General features: G+C 42.3%; 2 protein-coding genes across 3 annotated transcripts; one reads left to right on the forward strand and one right to left on the reverse strand.

Annotated features, from left to right (window-relative positions):
• Positions 1–769: 769 nt before the first annotated feature.
• Positions 770–9380, forward strand: LOC100281793 (uncharacterized). 2 transcript variants are annotated; one of them, NM_001366179.1, is made up of 13 exons: positions 816–1191; positions 1277–1429; positions 1894–2018; positions 2753–2878; positions 3976–4158; positions 4250–4394; positions 5073–5241; positions 7113–7247; positions 7355–7558; positions 8131–8258; positions 8344–8395; positions 8581–8650; positions 8942–9322. In NM_001366179.1, exons 1-13 carry the CDS (start codon positions 920–922, stop codon positions 9022–9024), a joined length of 1845 nt encoding a protein of 614 aa, NP_001353108.1. In that variant the 5' UTR covers positions 816–919; the 3' UTR covers positions 9025–9322. The 2 variants fall into 2 exon arrangements, with proteins under 2 accessions (XP_008643640.1, NP_001353108.1); XM_008645418.4 differs by lacking the exon at positions 8581–8650 and having other exon boundaries at positions 770–1191; positions 8942–9380.
• A 3145-nt stretch (positions 9381–12525) lies between these two features.
• On the reverse strand, positions 12526–15208 carry LOC606476 (adenosine 5'-phosphosulfate reductase-like 4). The gene is made up of 4 exons (NM_001112332.1): positions 14861–15208; positions 13935–14122; positions 13720–13844; positions 12526–13494 (listed from the first exon to the last, which is right to left on the reverse strand). The coding sequence occupies exons 1-4, from the start codon at positions 15044–15046 to the stop codon at positions 13028–13030; spliced, it is 966 nt and encodes a 321-aa protein (NP_001105802.1). The 5' UTR covers positions 15047–15208; the 3' UTR covers positions 12526–13027.
• Between the last annotated feature and the right edge of the window lie 6618 nt (positions 15209–21826).

Here is a 21826-nt window from a genome sequence, read left to right on the forward strand (position 1 = left end):
TTCAAGTTTACTCCTTCAAAACCGCAGCCGAAGCCTGGACAAAGATCCAAGGCGCATTTGCCTCGAAAACAAGAGGAAGAAACTTCAATGTACGGTTGGCTCTAACAAATACTAAAAAATAGAATCTATTTGTTCGGCCTCTAAAAAAACTGAAAATTCGGTAGAGTACATTTTCACATGCCACGGTGACAATTATCTCCGACTAGTTTCTGTTATTTGCGCTGTGAAGGAGCTGGTCACAGTCAGCGAGCTGTTCGATCAGCTTCTGAATTTTAAGATCCATGTCGGCCTCTTCTGCGACTGCACCTCTATTTGCGTTGCGTCCTTTGGTGTAGCCACATCCACGATTGATTTTATCCAAACCTGCTGGTGGGGGGAATTCGATCGGCTTGTTGTGTATGACCTTGCGGCACATGCGCTACCTTCACAACGTAGTTTGAAGAACATTGCGAAAAGGTATCTTTTTTCACATCAACTTTCCTTCACATCTGCAGGACCACAAGAAGAGATATTTCAGCCAAGCGTGTGTGGTAATGTACATGAGTACTAGTTTGTTTTGCCAACGTCGGTCGGGGTGTAGCGAAATCGCCCCCATCACTCGTTCCTATATTGCTGGGCCAGGAAATCCAACTCGGCCCAAGAAAAGTCCACCGGAACAAACCGCTCGTTTGACCGTCTCCCTCGACTTGTGAAACAAGTCAAAATACTGCCTCCGTCGCCCAGAAAAACATTCCTCCAAGTCACTGACACTGGGCCCCCACAGAAAAGAAGCACCTCCCGCAAGAAACGCGCAAAAATCCAGAGAACCAAAAGTTGAAGCGGAACTGCAGTTCTGTCTGAGTCCTGATCCTGACTCCCGAGGCTCTCCTCCAAAACCCCCTCCTTAAACCCTAGCTTCCGTACGCCTCCGCGCTCCCCCATGGCCTCCTCGTCGCAATCGGGCGGCGCCGGAGGCGGCGGGACGGTTGCTTCCAATCCCCGCGTCTGGATTGTCGCGAGCATCGCCGTCGCGGGCGTCCTCGTCCTCGCGGAGGTCGCGCGCCGCCGCCGCCGGTGGCTGCGGGGCATGTCCGGCACGGCACCCGACGCTGGATCCTTCTGCGACCGCTTTGAGCTTCACCCTCCGGCGCAGCCGCCTCCTCCCGCGGCTCGCCACATTCTCTCGGGTCTGACCTTCGCCGCTAGTGACAAGTGAGTCCTGGAAGCTTCCTGCTCTTGTCTGTCTGTCTGTCCTGTGCGATATTGAGTTGCCATCCATGTATTTGTCGCGTTTCAGCTTCGAGATCGAGGGCTACGTAGCCGGGTTTGGGAACCCAGACTGGAAGAAAACTCATGAGACGGCGAGGCACACTGCTGTGGCTGTCACAATGCTGCGGAAACAGGGGGCCACCTGCGTTGGAAGGACAATCATGGATGAACTAGGCTTTGGGTTTGTTTCTTTTGTTGTTTCAAATTGATTCTTTTGAAAATTGACATGGTACTTATGTGAATTATTGGCATCATCAATAGTCACTTGATTTTATACAGCTCCAGGATGTTAGCTTAATGATGCATATAAGTAGGCATAATAGGAAAGGTCAAAATGGTCACTGTAAACACGAAATATATCTCTGCAATCCAGTTTTTTCATGCAATCATATGATCTACATTGCTTGGACATGGAAAATATTACAACAATACGATTTTCACATTGAAATGGCGTGTCCAAAAAGTGCCTTCTGGAGTAATTGTGTTTTCCTTCTAAGTTCTACATATTCTAATATGACCAGACCTTAAATCTTAACAAAACGTGGTTATTTGCGCAAGCATCAATAATAAAATAATATTTTTGTTGGCAAAACCCCCCCTTTACTATTTACATGCTTATCATAAATTCATTTACCATGTTTTCAGTGTCACTGGAGAAAATTTGCACCATGGAACACCAGCCAACCCTGTTTCTTCTTCACTCGTCCCTGGTGGATCATGCAGTGGCTCTGCTGTGGCAGTTGCTGCACAACTTATTGACTTTGCAATTGGTATTTCAGAAAGATTTCTACCATCTACTGATTATAAACCCCCGCTTGTCCATGTAAATGGAACATTTTTTATTATGTTTCTGCTGCATCATGAAGATGATGCTGTCTGCGTGTAATAGTGTCTTGTTTTACTTTACCTTTCCTAATATTACTATACAGGTGTTTCTTCTACACAGTTAGGTTTAGTATTTCACTTTTGCAATTTTATTTCTGAATGTTCATACAATATGTTTCTTTTTGGGAATGAAGTGAAATGAAATGTTTAGTCTCGCGCTAGGATTTGTAGATGACTAACAGTTATCTGTTTGTGGGACATTATATAGCCATTTAAAGGCAGTGGCTAAAATTACAATATTAATTAATTTTTAACGTTGCTAGTTTTGTCAGGTTTGAATGAATGTCACAGTGACACAACATTTTGTCGGTACAGTATATGATCCTGAATAGTTGGTTATGCCCTTGAGTTTGTTGTCAATGAGTCTTCTCTGAAAGTTTCCCTTCTTTCTAATGGTAAATCATCAAGACCATATGTTGGAGAAGTCATTCCACCATGTCTACTACTGTAATACATTTTCACTTCTCTTTTACGATGCACTACATTGTAATACAAAGTTCAACCCATACTCATAGACAAATCCTTGATCCGAGCTGAGCTCAGTTCTTATCTCTTGCTCTTCCGCTTCCCCATGTTCTGTTTCCTATTCCTGACCTGTTAACCTCTGAAATTCTTGTAGGCACTGATACAATTGGTGATGTAAGAATCCCAGCTTCTTTCTGTGGTTTACTTTGTTTTAGGCCTTCCTATGGTGTTATATCTACTCTTGGGACCATAGCAAATTCACAAAGTCTCGACACAATCGGTATTTCTTGCCTTTCTCAATATTTTTCTGTTCTTGTATTTATTAATTAGTTTGGCAAGAATTTTCATGTCTTCTATGACACAAGCTGAATACCTTTTTCTGTGAGCATGTAGTTGTACCATGTGTACAAGGATTGTAAATGATATATTCAATTGCGACTTATAATTGAATTATTACTAAAATGTACTTTTAATTTGAGTATGAAAAAAAGTAAGAACACATAACTCATCACGATATATATCTCTACTATATTTAAGTGGGAATCTCCCTTCGTGCGTCCTCCCATCGCTCGTTCGCGCTCGACCTTGGACCCTTGGTCCCCATGACGCAGCAGCATTGCTGCGAATAATAAAAAACGCGCAAGCAGCCAGGAACCGAACCCTGGCGCTCGACCTACGCAGCACGATACTTGCACACCTTCTAGCCAGTAGACCGTAGCACTATTAAATGGGCCAGGCCTCGACACGGTCCCTGATCTCGCCGGCGTGGAAAAAAAGCGAGAGAGAAAACTTATCTTGTCTCACCCCATACCACATAACTCGTCGTCGTCGTCTCCGCCTCTCCTCGCCACATCGCCACCCGATGTCTCTAGGGTGAAATCCTAGGTGTACCATGAGGCGTGGCCGAATCCGTGCGACCCTAAAGGTGTGTCGCCGCGCGTGTTGCCATGCCGATGGGGACGATACCGCCGCACGTCTATCTCGGCATTGATTTGGCTCGATCTAGAATCTATGATTTTGGATCGTGTTTGAATAAATATTTTATGTAAGCAAGATCTACCTATATGATATATAGAAACCGTAACAAAGTATGGGCAACTGACTAATGTTATAAAATATCCGATGAACAAAGTTTTCTGGAGCTTCAGTAACTAATGGTGAATATTATCAAACCAAGTAATTAATATGTTGAGAGGCGAATTAAGACATTTGATTCAGCCCTGTCTTTATTTTTTTTACAGAATATCACTGTGTATATTAAAACACAATTATCTCTGTCCTCAGAAAACCAATTATTGATGTCAGTGTCAAATGACATCATTTTTAGATTTTACAAAAGATTGTTTATTATTTAACTTGATTTCTGTACCTTGTTAGGATGGTTTGCACGAGATCCATGTATTCTTCATCGTGTTGGTGAAGTTCTTTTACCAGCCGCTGTAGGTGGACTTAAGCAAACAAGGCAATTTGTTTTTGCCGATGACTGCTTTCAGCTGCTAAAGGTCTCTAATCAGAAAACTGTGCATGCCATAAAAAATGCTGTCCAGGCATTACGTGGATGTAAGTCATAGTGATGTGTCTTTTTCTTTAATTCATATGTTTGTTACTTCACTGATCCAAATCTGCTACAAATTAATCCCATATCTTGCAGATCAGCCACCTAAACACATCAATATTGGCCAATATATTTATTCCAATGTACCTAGCCTGAAGGAGTTTTGCGAACCAGCTACAAAGTTAGAAGAAGGAACATCAGCCCTGAAAGCAATCTCCACAGTGATGTTGTTATTACAGAGGTTTGTTTGCAGTAACTATTTGCTCCAGTTTATACAGTTTTGCTTGGGGGAATGGAGTGGTGGGTGGGTGGAATGGCAAAATTAAGTACACAAGGATGCCAACTAGGTAGTAAAGACCTTGGAATCCTAAAATGTTCATCTATTAAAATCAGAGATGATGATTTTTGTTATGAGCTAGTCAAAATGTGCCATGATCATACCACTTGGATTCTGGGATATGCCATGTTGACTAGGTCTTTATGAGTGAACCATCGCTGGCTGGTTGGGGCGCCATTTCATCAGGTAGTTGAAGTTTACCTTATGCATGGACTGATGGATTGTATTTATGATACACTTGTACTTTGTGAACCACTTGGATGTCTGGCTTGCTGAGTTGGAACCCTGCCCTGCCTGTGATTGATTAGCATGATTAACAGCAAAATTTTGTATGCTGTTGGGGAGATTAATTTTTTCATCTTGCATAGCTTTGCTACATGCCGCTTTCCAAGCAGCTAAAATTCTTGATTTTTATAAAAATATAGATATTGTTCAATAATTTGATGCTAGGAAAATCATTGTTTTTGCTGCGCAGTTGCTATTATTTTTAGATCTGGATTTCTTTATTTCATTGCTTTGTAGTTTCTATAACTCAACATGAATCGACAATTACCAAGACTTACATGTTAATAATTTTTTCAGATATGAGTTTAAAGCAAACCACGAGGAGTGGGTTAACACTGTTAAACCTAAGCTTGGCCTTGATATCTCTACTCGTGTGCTACAAGCCGTGAATTTTGCACGGGAAAACATCAAATCTTTGTACGCAATAAGAAATGAATTGCGGGTTGCACTCAAGAATCTTCTAAAGGTAGCCTTTCGCAAAACCTCTCTCTTAATCACACTTTTGAACAACATATACCCATTGCTTGTATTTTACTGGCTCCTTTCCTAGAAACTTCATGCTGCTGTAACTAATGAATAATGAAGGAAGGAGAGAATGCGTATAATGTGTGGGATATATTGCATTGAGCCTTTAGGGAGAATATGTAGGAGTACATGACTTGGAGGGCAAGAAACCTATCCTAGAGATAAGGAAGGTTATCCCAAGGTTACAATCAATCCTAAACCAACCATATCAGGAGTTGCCTAATATACTCTAACAAATAAGACAGTGAGTGATGGAGGACTGCTTCCTGCAAGACTAGGGCCACCATCTAAGTGTTTGAAGCACCCATATCGGGTACTTATGGCAACAAGCCAATACCTCTTGCTTGGTTCATTAAACTATTGAGATACATCGGAGGCACTTGATTAAATTGTTGTTGATCTCTCCTATACGACTTCCTTAGAATCCAGTCTTTCAGTATTCTCATGACAGTACCATACTTTTGGCAACATCCAGATACAATTTATTAGGTGAAATAGGAAAATCTTAATAAGATGAGAATGTCTTTGACTCTTCATTGTGTAATTACAGTACAAGATGTAATGCAAGTAAAATCAGATTTCAGCATGTGCAAATGATTCAAAGAAATTGAATTAGACAATGGCAGGCAGGGGGGGGGGGAGCAACCTGATTGGGATAGTGCGATGCAGTTATCCCTATGGGTTGCTCACCTGTTTGCACCTTGCTATTGCCAGCTGCTCCTACAGTCCTGACTGCCCCAGTGTGCCTGGTGGGGTCGCCCTGCGATCTGCCTGTGTCAGCGCCTAAGCATGTTGCGGAGTGCAGATCTACAGTGTCAGCCTCCATAGGCTGTTGCAGTTCTGCTCTCCGTTTACTACTGCTCCTGGTTCCTGCTCCTCTCGTGGCTCCGCCTCCATGCCATGTGTGTGTCATGCTACAAGGATGCATTCCTTCAGCTTCATGCTCTTCAGAAGTCTGACACTCCTTGTGCTGATGCTCCTGGCAGGGACAGCAGCATGCCTTCAGATCAGCAGCTGCTGCAGCGTGACTTGCACAGGCACAGCTTGTCTGGGTGTGCCCCTCGTGATTGGGTACTGCAGGATCAGGGTCGCCACTAACAGGATTGTGCAGTAGCCTAGCTAGGGTTCATTGTTGTGAAGGGAGGAGGAGAGCAAGAGATGTCGAGAGGGAAGCATATGGGGTAGGGTGAGCAGGAAATGTCTAGTGGGGATGCATGGGGTGGGGTGAGGCGAGGCAGTAGCCTAGCTAGGGTTCATTGTTGTGAAGGGAGGAGGAGATCAAGAGATGTCGAGAGGGAAGCATATGGGGTAGGGTGAGCAGGAAATGTCTAGTGGTCTAGTGGAGATGCATGGGGTGGGGTGAGGCGAGGCATGGGCGGGGCGTCAAGGCCTGAAGGGAACGTCTGCTACCACCAACTGCTGCTTGGCCTGCTACTGCAGATTTTTTTTAGCGATGTCTTGGGCGGCAACCCAGTGGCTCTAGGCCCATGCTGCCCATCTCACGTCATAAGGACAACAGAATGTTTTAACACTTAGAATTTTGATTCTGTGAAAAAGGGACTGATAATGGATGTTACATTTATCAGTTGTTATAGTAGACCCAGAAGAAATGGAAAAAAATGTGTGCATGTGTCATTTGTTTTATCAATTCCCAAGTCACCATATTGATGACTCGAGAATTCCTTTGTATTGCTGTATCACCATGTGCTAATTTATGATAAATCTTGTCAGAAAGTTCATTATTAGATTGAATGAAGGGTTTGTCCATGATATTTTTGCTTTTAACTCTTCATTCGGTGTGGTGCTATCTAGGATACTGGAATTTTAGTTCTACCAACCACAGCTGGATATCCTCTGAAGAGAAACTCTAAAGAAAGACTATCATCTGGATTTGAGGATAGAATGTACAAATTTGTAGGCGTTGCTGCACTTTCTGGATGTTGTGAGGTAAAGCAGTACCTCTGCATAATTTGATTACCTTATTTCACCTCTTGAGAATAATATAATCATTATCTTATTTCATTCCACTTACTATGTAAGACTCACTTTTGCAGGTCACTATTCCCATGGAAAATCTGGATCATCATGTATCTCTTTCATTTGTAGCAGCACATGGATCAGACAAGTTTCTACTCCGTAATATCTTGGATACATATTCTCTCATCCAGGACCAAGTAGTTTTGGCATCCAAGTTGGAAACTGCACCAGTAACCAATGTTGATGTTGATGTCAATGCATCAGAGCTTCTAAAAGAAAAGGTCTGTTCAGCAAACAATCACTCTTCTTTTTTTTGGTGACATAGCGAACAATCTATTTGACATTATTTTTTCTTGGAGAGATATAATGAAAGATGGGTTGCATGAGTCAGATTAGTCCTGAAAAGACCTATAACACCCTTTGTCCAGTCTCTATCTTAAAATTGATCAGTATCATTTCTTGATAAAAGTCTTTCTACCTTTACTAGAAGATGTCATCACATTCTCTCTATTCCGAAAAAGTTATGGGTCCTTAATTAGTATATTAGGAAACATGGTATATCATTATTTCCTAGTCTATTTTTCAGGTCTTTGCATGTGTAATTGTATATAATTTTGTCTTGTCTGAATCTGTATCATAGGGCAACTTGATCTTTATTCTCAGAATTAAAGTACTAGATAAAAAATACGAACACTTACTGAAATAAAATTATGAACATGCAGACGGTTACTATCTTTTGAAGTGGTTGTGGTACAAGAAAATTATTTGCTGCCACTAATTTAAAGCAACCGAGTTCATTTCTTCAGCTCATGTTGTTCATTTCAAACTAAACCAGTGTGCGTTCCCTTGACAGGGAAATAGCGCTTTCAAAAGAAGACAGTGGATCAAGGCAATTGAGTTTTACTCAGAGGCCATCAGTTTGAGTGACACAAATGCAACATATTACTGCAACAGAGCAGCAGCTTATCTGGAACTGGGCCGGTATACTTTATACCATCCATATTTATCTGCTCAAAGTTTTTCTGAAGTTAGTACACTAAATCTGGCATATGTTTTTCTTATGTAGTTTTAAGCAGGCCGAAGCAGATTGTGACCGGGCCTTACTGTTGGATAGAAAGGTAATAGATTTTTGTAGATGCAATATTCCTGTGCTGCTACGGGTGACATGTCTGAAGCATTGTCTACCCTAAGAGAGGAGTTCCAAAGGTTTATTGGATAGTCCTGGATGGTTCTGACATCATTACCATCTTGTGCTGTTATGGCAACATCAAATCCTTACTGTGAATACCGTTTGTTGCTTCAGAATGTTAAAGCATATCTACGGCGTGGTTTTGCAAGGGAAGTAACTTTGAATTACAAAGAAGCACTTCAAGGTGTGGCGGGGTTTTTTTTTTGGTCATTGCATTAAATTGTAGTTCTTAGCAGCATATAAAAAAACTAAAGTTGACATTTTATTGTGTTGATCGTCAGCAAGTTGCACCGAGCAGATGTTTTTGGTTGAACATGCATAACTTTCCTCATTACTCTTAATTGATTTATGTTGTTTTATTGTTATTAAGAGTTTTGTCATTCTATTGTGAACGAACTATCAGAAGCAATTGTTTGTTATACTGTCTAAAATACACTATCCACAAAACTTTCTGAATAATCTGTTGCACCTACAGATTTCAGGCATGCTTTGGCATTGGAGCCACAGAATAAAACAGCTCTTGCAGCGGAAAGGAGGCTGCAGAAACTCCTGAAGTGATGTGGGGAGCAGCAGCACATCCGACTTGTAAATTATTTTGAAGACTTGCCTGGTTGAAGGCAATTTTGATCGGCAGCATGTGAAAGGAAGATGCGATCTGCTGGATAAGAGTCATTAAACTATTTTTTGTTTGCCATCATTCGAAAATTTGTATCTCACGACGATTGTCAGCAAGTTTTGATATAGCTTCTTGCTATGACCGTCTATTAAGGGAAAATCTTGTATATGCATTGTATACTACTTCGATCTGAAGGCCGAGAACGCGAGAACCCATGCGAGCGCTTGGCTCTGCTGGAGTGTATGATTGTGTAGTGCAGGATCTAATTTGGGAGGCGTTGAGACGCCCCTTATTCTCCTATGATTCCACCAGTCGCGACATTGCCGTTGGTCGTTACGTCCACTGCCCGCCTCCTGCTCTGGCCCCGTCCCCTTCTTCCTCAGTTTGGGCGACGTTTGCATCGCTTCGGTTATACAGTAGCGTGTTTAGTTTAAAGAGTAAGTTAGTCTATCATTATCTCAATTCTTACTATTTTTTGTTTGGTTTATGAAATAGAATGAGTTGATTTATTACCATCTCATTTTTCATAGTTAGTACTAACATTAAGAATGAGATTATCTTATCAAATTTAAGGAATAACTTATGATGCACTACTTTGTTTTGGATAGATTTATTCTTTAAATCAAACACTTCCTTAATGGTGCACACGCACCCAATAAGATTTTTAGAGAAAATGTGATTTCCATGGTTGGACTTGTTTAAACGTCAGGTTGGATAAGGTCAGAACACGAGTTGGCATGGCATGTAATCGACCTATGCCTAGTGTCAGATCAAGTTGACCCATGCATCGCTGTTGATAGACGTATCATGTTGGTTTTTTTAGTTGGGTAGGGATTTTTGGGTTAGGTCGGTTTTTGGTTACAAATCAGGGTATATATTTAGCCCGTGAATTATTATGGGTAAAAAAAATTATAGTCTGTACATGTTTATTGTATTGGTCGGGTCGGATTGGTCGGATTAGATGGATCAGATGGCACATGCTCAAGTTTACCCATGGTGTGGCGGACGAAGGGCGAGGAGGAGACGACGATTCCGTGGTCATGACAGACTAGAGACATTCGGAGGAACGAAGATGGAAAAAAAGTTTGCTTGAGCCCTAGATTATTAACATTTATCTGTTTTAAAAACACTAAGAGGAAGATAACCAAGAGGGGTTAAGTCCAATTCCTCTAAATTTTCTTACACCAATTAAAACTTATAATCAAGACCAGTTTCACCTAATAATATGTCTATTTACATAATAAAAGTTTTGCATCCTAATTTCTATTCTATGATAACATCACAATTCTAGTAATTTAAATATTTAAAAATTTTCTCAGATATAAATAATTAATATAAATAAAAGATTAAAAACATCTCGATGTTTTGCCGATGTATCAAAAAGTTTACACACCCCATCAATACTCGTCAGAGAGCCCCCAATGGTGTCGCTTCTTTTTGGTTCGTGTAAGAACCAAGCGATCTCTATAGATTTGTTTTTCCATCTCTTCGGTACAGTGAACCACTAATAGTCATGTACAAGCTTGAGTTGGATCACTCAAACTTCAAAGGTGATCACGAAACTCCTGATCGCCACCAAATGATATCGATCACCAAGAATAACAAGCAAAAACTCTCACCAGATCTAATCAAGGCTAATAAGAATAATGGGCGCACACTACCTACTCTCAATGCACTAATAAAGCAGATAATCAAGTGATTACAACTTTCGAGTCCCTTACTAGACAATAAATTCTTTATACTCAAATAGGTTTCTTTAGCTCTTAGAACGGGCAAGGGAGCAAGAATGGACGACTTGGACGTGTATTTATGACCCCAATCGACGAACTAGCCGTTAAAGTAACTCAGGGCAAAATCGTGGTCGGCGAACCATTCGATGACTAGGCATCAGATTGTCCAACGACCGGCATCGAACCATTCTCCTTGGTACGACTTGATACAACGGTCAATGTGTCCTTTCTGTGTCAGACATAGCCATTAGAGTATACTGCATAGAGCGTACAAATACCCTTTCGTCGGACTAGTCCGACACTCGCCTGACCTCTCTGGTCACTCTCTAGAGAGCGTCAAATCGAGACTCGATGATCTGACGGTCACCTTATTCGTAGGGTCGCTATTGTAGGAAGAACCTAATTGTTGTAGTTGCACCATAATGGTCTGACGATCTTATTGGACCAGTTCAACGCATATTGAAGCTCTCTGGCATGATTTTGTAAACCTTCGAATTCATCTACAATGGTATGACGATCTTCTTCACAGGGTCCACCGAACATGCTTTCACTGGCATTCCACGTGGTGGTGTCATACCATCTCCATTAGTCCGATGATCCTAATTCTCAGGGTGCGGTGCCTATAAAACCTTCCAAACACTTTCAAATTTAAAAACTTTATGAATAATGTTTGTTCTAAACTACTTTTGTGCCTCATATGTGCTACTTAGAGCTAAAGACACTAGTTCATACCCTCGTTTATAGCTTGGTTTAAAGAAAAACAAAATCCTACACTACTTATACGTGTCTCTGATCTTTATTGGACACTTAAAACTAGTCTATCCTTAATCTTGTCATGCATCCTTTAAAAACTGAAACGAAAATCATTGATTGTCCAACTAATTATCGTCATTGTGACCTAACTTAAGCTGGCTCTTCAAAACACACATTAGTCACAATAATCTTATATCATTATTAACCATCAAAATCAGTGAAAACCTAGATGCTTTCATTCACCTATAAAATCAGTATTCCGCAACTTAAATTATTAAAAACTATTTAAATAGTTCTCTAAGGCAGTTTTAAAAGTGGTTTTTGCCAACATAGCATATTAAAAAACCTACATAACCCCATAACATAGCGAACATTGACTATATAATTCACTTGGAAATCTGAAAACATATAATATTGTGACCCTTAGATAATACAAGAATATTCAAATGACATCCCTAGATGGTTTTATAGGACCATTTATATCACATCCCACCACAGTAGACTAGCATCCAAGCTTATACGCAAGCCTGTCGACCGCCTCTCTCCCCCTACTCTTTTCCACACACTACCCTATCTCTGGTCCACCTCACGTCACTCCTCGATGGCATTGAGCTCATACACACTGCTTGCACTCTTGTCGTCTAGCATCTCCCACATCCTAGCTCTATGTATTCTTCTCCTATAGCTACCTAAAAACTGAATGGCCTCCAATGAATGATCTGGAAGGGGGGCTGGTTGATGACGATGCGTGCATGATGCTTGAGTTCAATACTATCGACTACTATCGAGATAGAACAAAAAGAAAAAAAGATATTGAGTGGTAGATAAGGCTCAAAAGAGTATCTGTATCTATGCAGTATATAGCATAACCGGAATTCTTATTTGATATCAACATTAAGATGGTGTTTGGTTCACAGAAATATAACACAAACGGATTACAGAAGGTAATAAATACTTTTGTTTAGTAAAATTCTTTCGTACTACCTCCGTTCTTAAATATTTACCATTCGCTAGTTCATTTTTACACTAAACCGTTACAAATAAAAAAGAACGGAGAAAGTACTATCCAATCTAATTACAGCCAGTAATCATTACCACCGACAAGAGATCCTGTTACCATTCCTAAACCCTAAACACCTAAATTGCTAATTTCTATGACAGACCAAGGACGGCATGACAGCAGAAAGTGACAATATCCTATTGTGATGCCCTCCAAGGCTCCAACATACTGGTACATATTCCAAATTTCAGAACACAAGACACTACTCAATACACCAGAAACTTTACTCCTCCGAAGAATTGGGATGTAACAACAAAAAAAGGTGCAAAACCATGGATATACTTATTCTAAGGAGGAGAGGATACAAAGAGAAATACAGCCGTTACAACAGATTCTGGGTGTCCATAAGATCGCTCTACTGTACTGTACATATATCTCTGTGGAGAAAAAAAGGGTTACACTTCATCTAAGCTCACTGGTAGAGTTTGTCCTTCCAATCGCACTTGGTTCTCCAATCGAAACAGATGCTAATGATTTGGAGGCCCAAGCGGTAGCGTTCATTGCCCCCTCCTGCAGATTTCCTCGCTTCGAACTTGAAGGGTATAGCCGATGAAACTTCTGTCTTCCTTGCTCAAGGTAGGTGAGGAAATATTCATGTGCCCCCATCAAGTTTGCAAACAGATTATGCCTCCTCCATGCCCATCTAGCAAAGGAATCAATCTTTGGAAAAAGACGATACAGCAGCCTCAAAATAACAAATGCGGTCGCCAATGCTAGATAAGTATCCTGCTGAAGTATTTTCTCTGGCGACCGAGCCCACCAAAACGGGCAATTTTCCTGTTCAGCATCCTTTTGCCGCTCAATATCGTGCAAGGGATGTACCATGGTCTCCCCTGCAGTTGACTTGACATTGACCGAGGCATTGATACCTTCACCACATTAATTTATCTTCCGTAAATGACTTAAAGTATAGTAACCACCAAGAACAAGGTTAAGATTTCTGGAAAATGAAAACCACAAGCAAGCTGGAAAAAGCCAGTCTCACAATCATACATGGATTAGTTGCTGAATGTGTGACTTATAGAAATCGTGCTACTAAAATCATTCCCAATAAAAGAGGACAAGAGTCGTCCAATAAGGAAAAAGTAACACACCTGAGACATCAGTATAGAAAGCTGCAAGTGGTTTAACAGTCCTTGGTCCATGATACCGTACTCTCATGGTTGAATTCAAGAGAAAGAGTGTTGGGAAACCATGGATGCCGTATCTTGAAATTATGCTGCAGTTCCAGCATCAGATTAGTATTCCACCAAAATATATGTATTGTAATAAGAAATAATTTTTTTCTTTACACTATACAAGGACAAACCTTGGCCTAATTGCAGATTCCTCAAATGCAAAATGTCTAATGGTTGGGAATAAGGAGGCCAGTGTCTCGAAATTTGGTTTGCATTCTTGTGAGAATGGGCACCACGAGGCATAGAAAAGTACAGCAATATAGTCATCCTTGTTTGCATGAAGAAGATTAACTGCCGTTGCTAAGGTGAACTCATCCCCCTGAAAGGATACAAATCAGTCAGATTCAAATTTTACAAGTACAACTGGTGGAAAACCCTTATGCTCAGGTGGGAGAAAGTGGAAACTATATAGTAATAGTGTTTTTTATCATCATGACGTGGTGCATTTGGAGGTGCAGAAATAATTGGATCTTCAATGAAATTCCCCCTTCGGTTCCTGAGTGCAAGGCTATGTTTAGGAGTGAAATTGCTCTGTTATGCCATAGAGTCAAGCCTGTTCTTAAAGAAGACATTGCATCTTGGCTACTCAATTTAGGGTTGTAACTCTTCCCCTTCGGCTCACTCTATCTTTCATTTCTTTGTAATCTTCCTCTTCCTCCCTAAACTCAGTTCTTTTGATTTAATAATATTACTGTAGGACCCTCCTACAGTACCTTTACTTCAAAAAAAAATAGTGTTTTTTATTTGCTTTGGCATAACATAAGCAATATATAGCTGCTCGAAGTCTAAACCAATGAACAGAAGCAAGTATTTACACAACCTGAGAACCACCACCAAAATAATAGTTGTAAATCGTAGACAAGATTTCCCCCGTTCTAACTTAGCAAACCCATCTTTTCATGACAAACAATTTGCGTCACAAACCATTTGCTAGTTTCCACTTCATCACGCACCACAATTGCTCCAACATGGGAACACTCAGTATGGTAATGGAACGAACAAATTCGCATACATACAGTTCTTTGGTTATTTTATCACAACCTTGCAAATATCTTACCTCCACGACGCCGACCGGGTTGCCAAGATCCAGCGTCGAGCACGTGTCTCGAGTACCAAGAACGGATTCCACGATAGTAGGCACCGGGCACTCATCGTGGGGCGGGGATGCGGCGGCGGCGGTACCAACGCCGGTGAGGAGGAAGGGGAGGAGCAGCGCTGTCCACAACGGCAGTCGCCGCGCCATGGAGGAGGGGGGCCGCTAGGCCCTAGATCTGGGCGCTTCGAGCGCGGCGGTGGCCGCGACGCGCGCGCCGGGCTGCGCTCACCGCCGGGAGGGCGCTGCCGGCCTGCCGCGGCGGCCACGGCTACTCGGGCCACGGTGGGTGCGGGGGTGGGATGGGAATTGGGATCGGTGTGTTGCGTTGTTGGGGGCTCGCTTTATCTGGTTCGGGTGCTACACAGCCGTTCGATCGTGATCGGATGGCACAGGGACGCTCGACAGCCCGTCTTGACCTCGACGTGCGGGACCGGAAGGCGATGACGCGGCATGGGCTTCATCTGCAGCAGGGGGGACTGTACATGATGGCCGAATTTTTTGTATTTTAGCCCTTAAACAGAAGTAAAATCACGTTTAGACCTAAAAAATTTTAAATGCAGTTTTGGACCCTTTGCTCGGCGCCATAGCCTATGGCGCCGAGCTAACACAGCTCGGCGCCATAGGCTATGGCGCCGAGGTCGTGTTGCGTTGGCACAACCCAGACGCGTGGCGTCGACGTGGAACCGAGCTCGGCGCCACAGATCTTGGCGCCGAGCTCGGTTGTGTTATTAAAATATTTGTTGCAGACATGAGCACAAAGCCCATCTAGCCCACTTGGTAGAGCATAAGGCTTCTAACCATGTGGTCGTGGGTCAAACCGCATAGTTTGCATTTTTTTTGTTTTTTTTTGTTTATGTCGTTGGTGTGTCCGCTTAAATTTATTTCTCGCCTAGATTTTTTTTATGTCGTTGTGCCTAGTGTTGCCTTCCATCTTGCACTGCATGCGCGCGCATTTCAATCTACAGTTTCCGAATTTAAAATGCGCGTAAATAATCGACTAGCTCAAATCATGCATGTGCAATACAAAAGCAATGTAGTAATTTTATAAAATGTCATCCGTGCATTATTCAAAATTTTACTACTTTTTTAAAAAGACCGAATGCATGGCATGCATGTTTTCATCTTGCAAATTAAAATCCGCAGAGCTTAGTGCATCTCCAATAATTTAAAAAAAACATTTAGTAATTTAGTGAGCTTTTCATGTAGCTAAAAAAGGTTAAGAACAAATTTCTTGAACAAAATCTAACTTAGTAAAAATATAGAAAACAATTTTGCATTACGAATCATTAACTATTTCTAAATCACTATAACTATTTTTATACATTTTTTTCTTCCTTATATACATTTGCTTTGATAAACAGCATGCCCTACTTATTATTATTCTCCACAACCTTTCACATACAGAGATATTGGCCGATCAGTACATGAGCATATATTTTGGGTCGATTTTTTCAATTGTGAAAAAAAATCTAGGCGAGAAATAAATTTAAGCGGACACACCAACGACATAAACAAAAAAAACAAAAAAAATGCAAACTATGGGGCTTGAACCCACGACCACATGGTTAGAAGCCTTGTGCTCTACCAAGTGGGCTAGATGGGCTTTGTGCTCATGTCTGCAACAAATATTTTAATAACACAACCGAGCTCGGCGCCAAGATCTGTGGCGCCGAGCTCGGTTCCACGTCGACGCCACGCGTCTGGGTTGTGCCAACGCAACACGACCTCGGCGCCATAGCCTATGGCGCCGAGCTGTGTTAGCTCGGCGCCGAGCAAAGGGTCCAAAACTGCATTTAAAATTTTTTTAGGTCTAAACGTGATTTTACTTCTGTTTAAGGGCTAAAATACAAAAAATTCGGACATGATGGCGACGCGGCGCGTGTATGACGTACGGGCCCGTATGTATACATGTCCAAAACGGGCCGGCCCGTGGTGCAGCCCGTGAGCCCGGCACCCGACACGCCCAAGCACGGGAAAAGCCCGGCCCGGCACGACGGCCGGTGTGCCCGTGCCAGCCTGGCCCGATGCCCGTGCCGTGCTTGGCTGCCAAGTGGGCCCGTGGTGCAGGCACGAGTCCGGCCCACGTAAGCCACGGCACGGCGCCGGCCCGTTAAGGCGTATAAGGCGTCGGCGGCGTCGCGTAAGGCGTACGCGTAACCCTAGCATCCCATTTTTTCTCTCGGCCTCTCCGTCTCCTGTGCGCTCGTTGCGGCGACCGGCGACAGGCGACTCGGCTCCGCCACTCCGGTGTCCTCGCCTCCTGTGTCGACGGAGAGGTGAACTCTGGTGTCCTCGCCTCCTGCTCGCTGCTCCTCTCCTCTCTTGCTCCATCCTCGCTCCTCTCTCCCTCGACCCTCACTAACCCTAACCTTAGAACTCGATCTTCGCCAAGCTCGCTCCTCTGCCTCTGCCGTCAGCCATCCGGTTCGTGGATCCGGTGCTCCGGTGTTGCAGGTAAGGTTTTCTTGCTCTCGTCTCTCTCTTAATCGTAGTCCTAATCTTCTTGTGCTTGATCTTGTTGCTTCGATTCGTCTAGGTGTGCACCGTGTGTGTGTGTGCGCCGCGCGCCGTGAGGAGCCGGAGAAGCCGACCGAGGCGGTGGCCATGTCCACGGCCTCGGCTGACGACGAGCTCAGTCTCAAAGCAGTGATCGAGTAGCGGAGGCTTGAAGCGCAGAACGAGGCAGACGATGCCCGGGGCCTCCTCCTTGGTACCACCTCCGCTGGTGCCATCGATCTGGACGGCGCCGGTGCACAAACGGGGACGGGCTCCACAAGCCCGACGGCCGACGCGAGCACCTCTGTCCCTGTGGCTGGTAAACGTTCTAGAAGGAGAGGTCCGACCTCTAAGGTATGGCTGCACTTTGAGGAGGTAACTGCGGTTCAAAATGGTAAGGAGGTAAGAGTATCTGCCATTTGTCTTCACTGCAAGAATAGCATGTCTGCTAAATCTTCATCTGGAACTGGCCATTTGATCCGACACCTGGATGTTTGCCCTGCTAAGAAAGAAAAAGACAGATCTGGAAAAACACAGTCTTTGCTTAAATATAATGCTGATGGATCTGTTAATCACCGGGAGTATTCCCCTTCTGTTGCTAGAACTGAGCTTTGTCGTTTAATAGCTAGGCTAGACCTGCCACTTTGTTTTGGTGAATCTAGTGCTTTTCAGGAGTATATAACCCATGCCCACAATCCAAGGTTTATTAAATCTTCTAGGCAAACTACTGCTAGAGACTTGATCCGACTGTTTAATGAGCGTGTTGAACAACTGATTGAAGTACCTAAACATGTTTCATCTGTTGCTTTGACATCTGATATATGGTCTGGTAAAGCTAAAGAGGACTATATAAGTGTTGTTGCTCATTTTGTGAACTCTGATTGGTGTTTAGAAAAGAGATTACTTGGTCTTAGACCTATAGAGGTAGCTCATACAGGTCTTAACATTGCTGAACGTGTTGAAATGGTTGCAAATGACTTTAGCATTACTGATAAGATTTTTGCCATTGTGCTTGATAATGCCTCATCTAACAAAACTGCTATTGATGTTCTGAAACCTGTCTTTGCTGGTTATATTGGGCATTTGGTACCTGCACCTACTAGGAATGAGAGTGATTTGAGTAAAATATTTTTGCATCAGCGTTGTGCTTGCCATATTATTAATCTGATTGTTAAAAGTTGTTTGAAACGTTTACAACCATATCTTGAAGACTTTAGGACTGCTATAACATTTTTAAACTCTTCAAATCAAAGAATTGCTTCTTATAAACAATATTGCATGAGTGTTGGTGTTAGACCACGTAAATTTGGAGTAGATATGGAAGTTAGATGGAATTCAACATTTCTGATGCTTAAACATTTAGTTCCTTATCAAAGCACTTTCTCTGTGTGGATTAGAACTAATTCTCCTGCCAAAGATGATGGGTCTTGTTTGTTGAGTGATAATCATTGGGTTGTTGCAGAAAAATTATTGTCTTTCTTTCAGTTATTCTATGACTCAACTGTTGCACTATCTGGAATATATTACCCTACATCACCCTTAATGTTGCATCATATTTTGAAAATTGCTAGACATCTAAATGCATATGAGAACCATGAGCTTTTAAGAACTGCTGTAGTGCCTATGAAAACAAAATTTCTGAAATATTGGAGGGACATACCCATTCTTGATTCTAGAGCAAAGATGAGGGGCTTTCATAAAGTTCTTCAAAGATTATCTACTCTTAATGGGACTGATTATAGTAGATATCCTTCATGTATTAGAACCAAATTAACTAAGATGTACCAAATTTATGAGGCCAAATTTGGAGGTATTTGCTTGACTCCTCAACCACAGTCAGCTAGTGGTTCTAGTAAGGCCACAGAGGCATGGGATGATATATATGGTGATGATAAAAGTTATAGCAATACTGGTACAGGTGGTACATCTGGTACATCTACTGGTTTATCTGAGTTAACTTCTTACCTTGACAGTGACACTGAAACTAAATTTGGGCCTGATTTCAACATTCTTATGTGGTGGCAACGCCACAATCAAATTTATCCTATTCTTTCTATACTAGCTAAAGATGTGTTGACTGTCCCTGTTTCTACAATATCTTCAGAATCTACTTTCAGTCTAGCTAGCAGGGTGCTCGAGGAGCGACGACGACGGTTGACGACAGACATGGTGGAGGTGCTCTCCTGTATCAAAGATTGGGAGTTGGCTGACCAGCACAAGCAGCATAATGTGGAGAAGGAAACCAAAGACCTTGAAGCAACCTTTGAGGATATGTACCTAGATGATGAGCAGCGAGTATCACCAGGAAACAAAAGAAAGGAAGCAGCACCACAGAGTTCAAGAAGGGCTGGACTATGAACTTATTCTCTCTGTTTCTACCTATTTATGTTCTCTACTTCTCTTATCTGTAATATGCTTATATGGACTGTGGACTGAACACTGAACTATGAACTTATAAATACTTTAAGGAGCCGACTGTACTCTTTTCCTTCCTAGGGTTTTCTCACGAAGTGTGAGTTTTATCTAGGAAGGTTTTTAATGAGGTAGCATTGCACTAAAGCTCCAAACCATTTAAAGACTATTTTGTAGCCTATTTGACTTGTAATCTTGTATTCTGTTAACTTTGATGAGTTATGTCATGTGTATTATGTAATTGGGCCCGAGCCCGGCACGGCACTAACGGGCTGCCCGTGCCCCCAGCCCGGCCCGGCCCGATTAACATTAGGCGTGCCGTGCCTGGGCAGGGATTTGGGCCCACGTGCCAGCCCAGCCCGGCCCGTGACATTGTCGTGCCGTGCCTGAGCATGCCGGGTCCAGCCGTGCCCGTGCCGGACTGGCCCGGCACGCCCATGTATGTATGTAAATTTGTGCTTGTTCATGACATGTGGGCGTACCTGCCAGTGTGTCGCCAGTTGCGGCATGCGGGCGTGGGGCACCGGCACGCGAGGCCTTGGAATTTTTGGTCTCCGCCGGCGGACCCGTAATCCCGTTCCCGTATACGTACACGGCTGCCGTGGAGAATCTGATTTTGCATTTGGAGGCCATGATAAATTTAGTTGGGAGCCGGAGAATCTGTGCGCCTCGCTGCTCGTTGTGGCAATTCTCGTCGAGAAACTTTGCATCTAGTACCTGGGTTGGGTCTGTGCCCCATCCCATCACAAGAGATAAAACAACCGCACTTGCTGGGGATTAATCTGATTCTTGGTAAAGAAATGGAGAATTTTCTATAAAAAGATAGAGTATTTCTGATATCTGTACTGCCGCTTCTGAACTCTGAACTAGCACAGTCCAGAATTGCTAGTCTGAAAAAAATCCAAGAGGGATATGATCGTTATAATCCAATTTATCATATACCCCTGCGTGTGTGTTCCAATAAAAAATAGTGAGGAGTTTAACCCATCGATACTTTAGGAAAATATCATCGTGTTGCTATCCCTCTTTTTACTTTATTTATTTATATTTGTGCAATTATCTGATGTCTCTTTATTTCTAGAATTTCCATTATAGAGTAGAATCAGAACTTAGGATGCAAAACTTTGTAAGTAGAATATGAATCACTAATATGCATAAGGGTTAAATTGAGCTTATCGTATTTAATTTTTGCGAGAAATTTTAGATTAGACTAATTCACTTCCTCTCTCGGCATCTAGATTGACTAGCATGGGATATTTCCCTCAAATCTCTTCAATACCCACGCACCCAAACGAGCCCTTAAGTTTCACAAAATAGATCATCCATGATATGATCTAGCGCATAAATAGAAACTATGCAACCAAAAGAAATAAGAACAAGTGAAAAATTCCCTAGCAAAGAGAGCGTGCATGAGCCACCTATGTAGCTCAAGCACCATTAACATAACTCAATGACATCTCGCACACATGAGTCATCTATATAGTTCAAGCGCCACAAACATAACTCAATAACATATTACCAAACAACCAACAAGAGTACTATACAAATTGGAATTCATATAACAACAAACTATATTGCTTCACAAGGCGTTATTTAAAAATGGACTTTAATATTTAGACTTTTTAGAAACGTGCAGGAGATCTGCGTAATATATTGATAAGAAGGAATATAACATGGTAATAGGGCAATTAATAAAACATCTAAGACAACAAGATAAGTGAGTTGTCAAGTGTCTGGCCCCTGCCAGCTTTTAGGTCGCCGCCTCACATTTAATGTTTACAACGTTTTGCTAGCAACTCGAGAATATGTGATCAAAGATTCTTGCATTTCTTTCCCGTCAGATTGACCAGATCACTAGAATCAACAACGATCTAAGGCCTTTCCTATTGCATCCCGAAAACATGGCCGATCTCTCCCTGGAAGTGAACCGACATTCAACGAAAAGATGTATCCCAGACTCCAGGGCGCATAGAACACAAGATGTTGCATGGTGCCAATTTTTGACTAGTAAACGATCGG

The sequence above is a fragment of the Zea mays genome, chromosome 5 (genome assembly GCF_902167145.1).
Source record: "Zea mays cultivar B73 chromosome 5, Zm-B73-REFERENCE-NAM-5.0, whole genome shotgun sequence".
Classification (NCBI taxonomy): Eukaryota; Viridiplantae; Streptophyta; class Magnoliopsida; order Poales; family Poaceae; genus Zea; species Zea mays.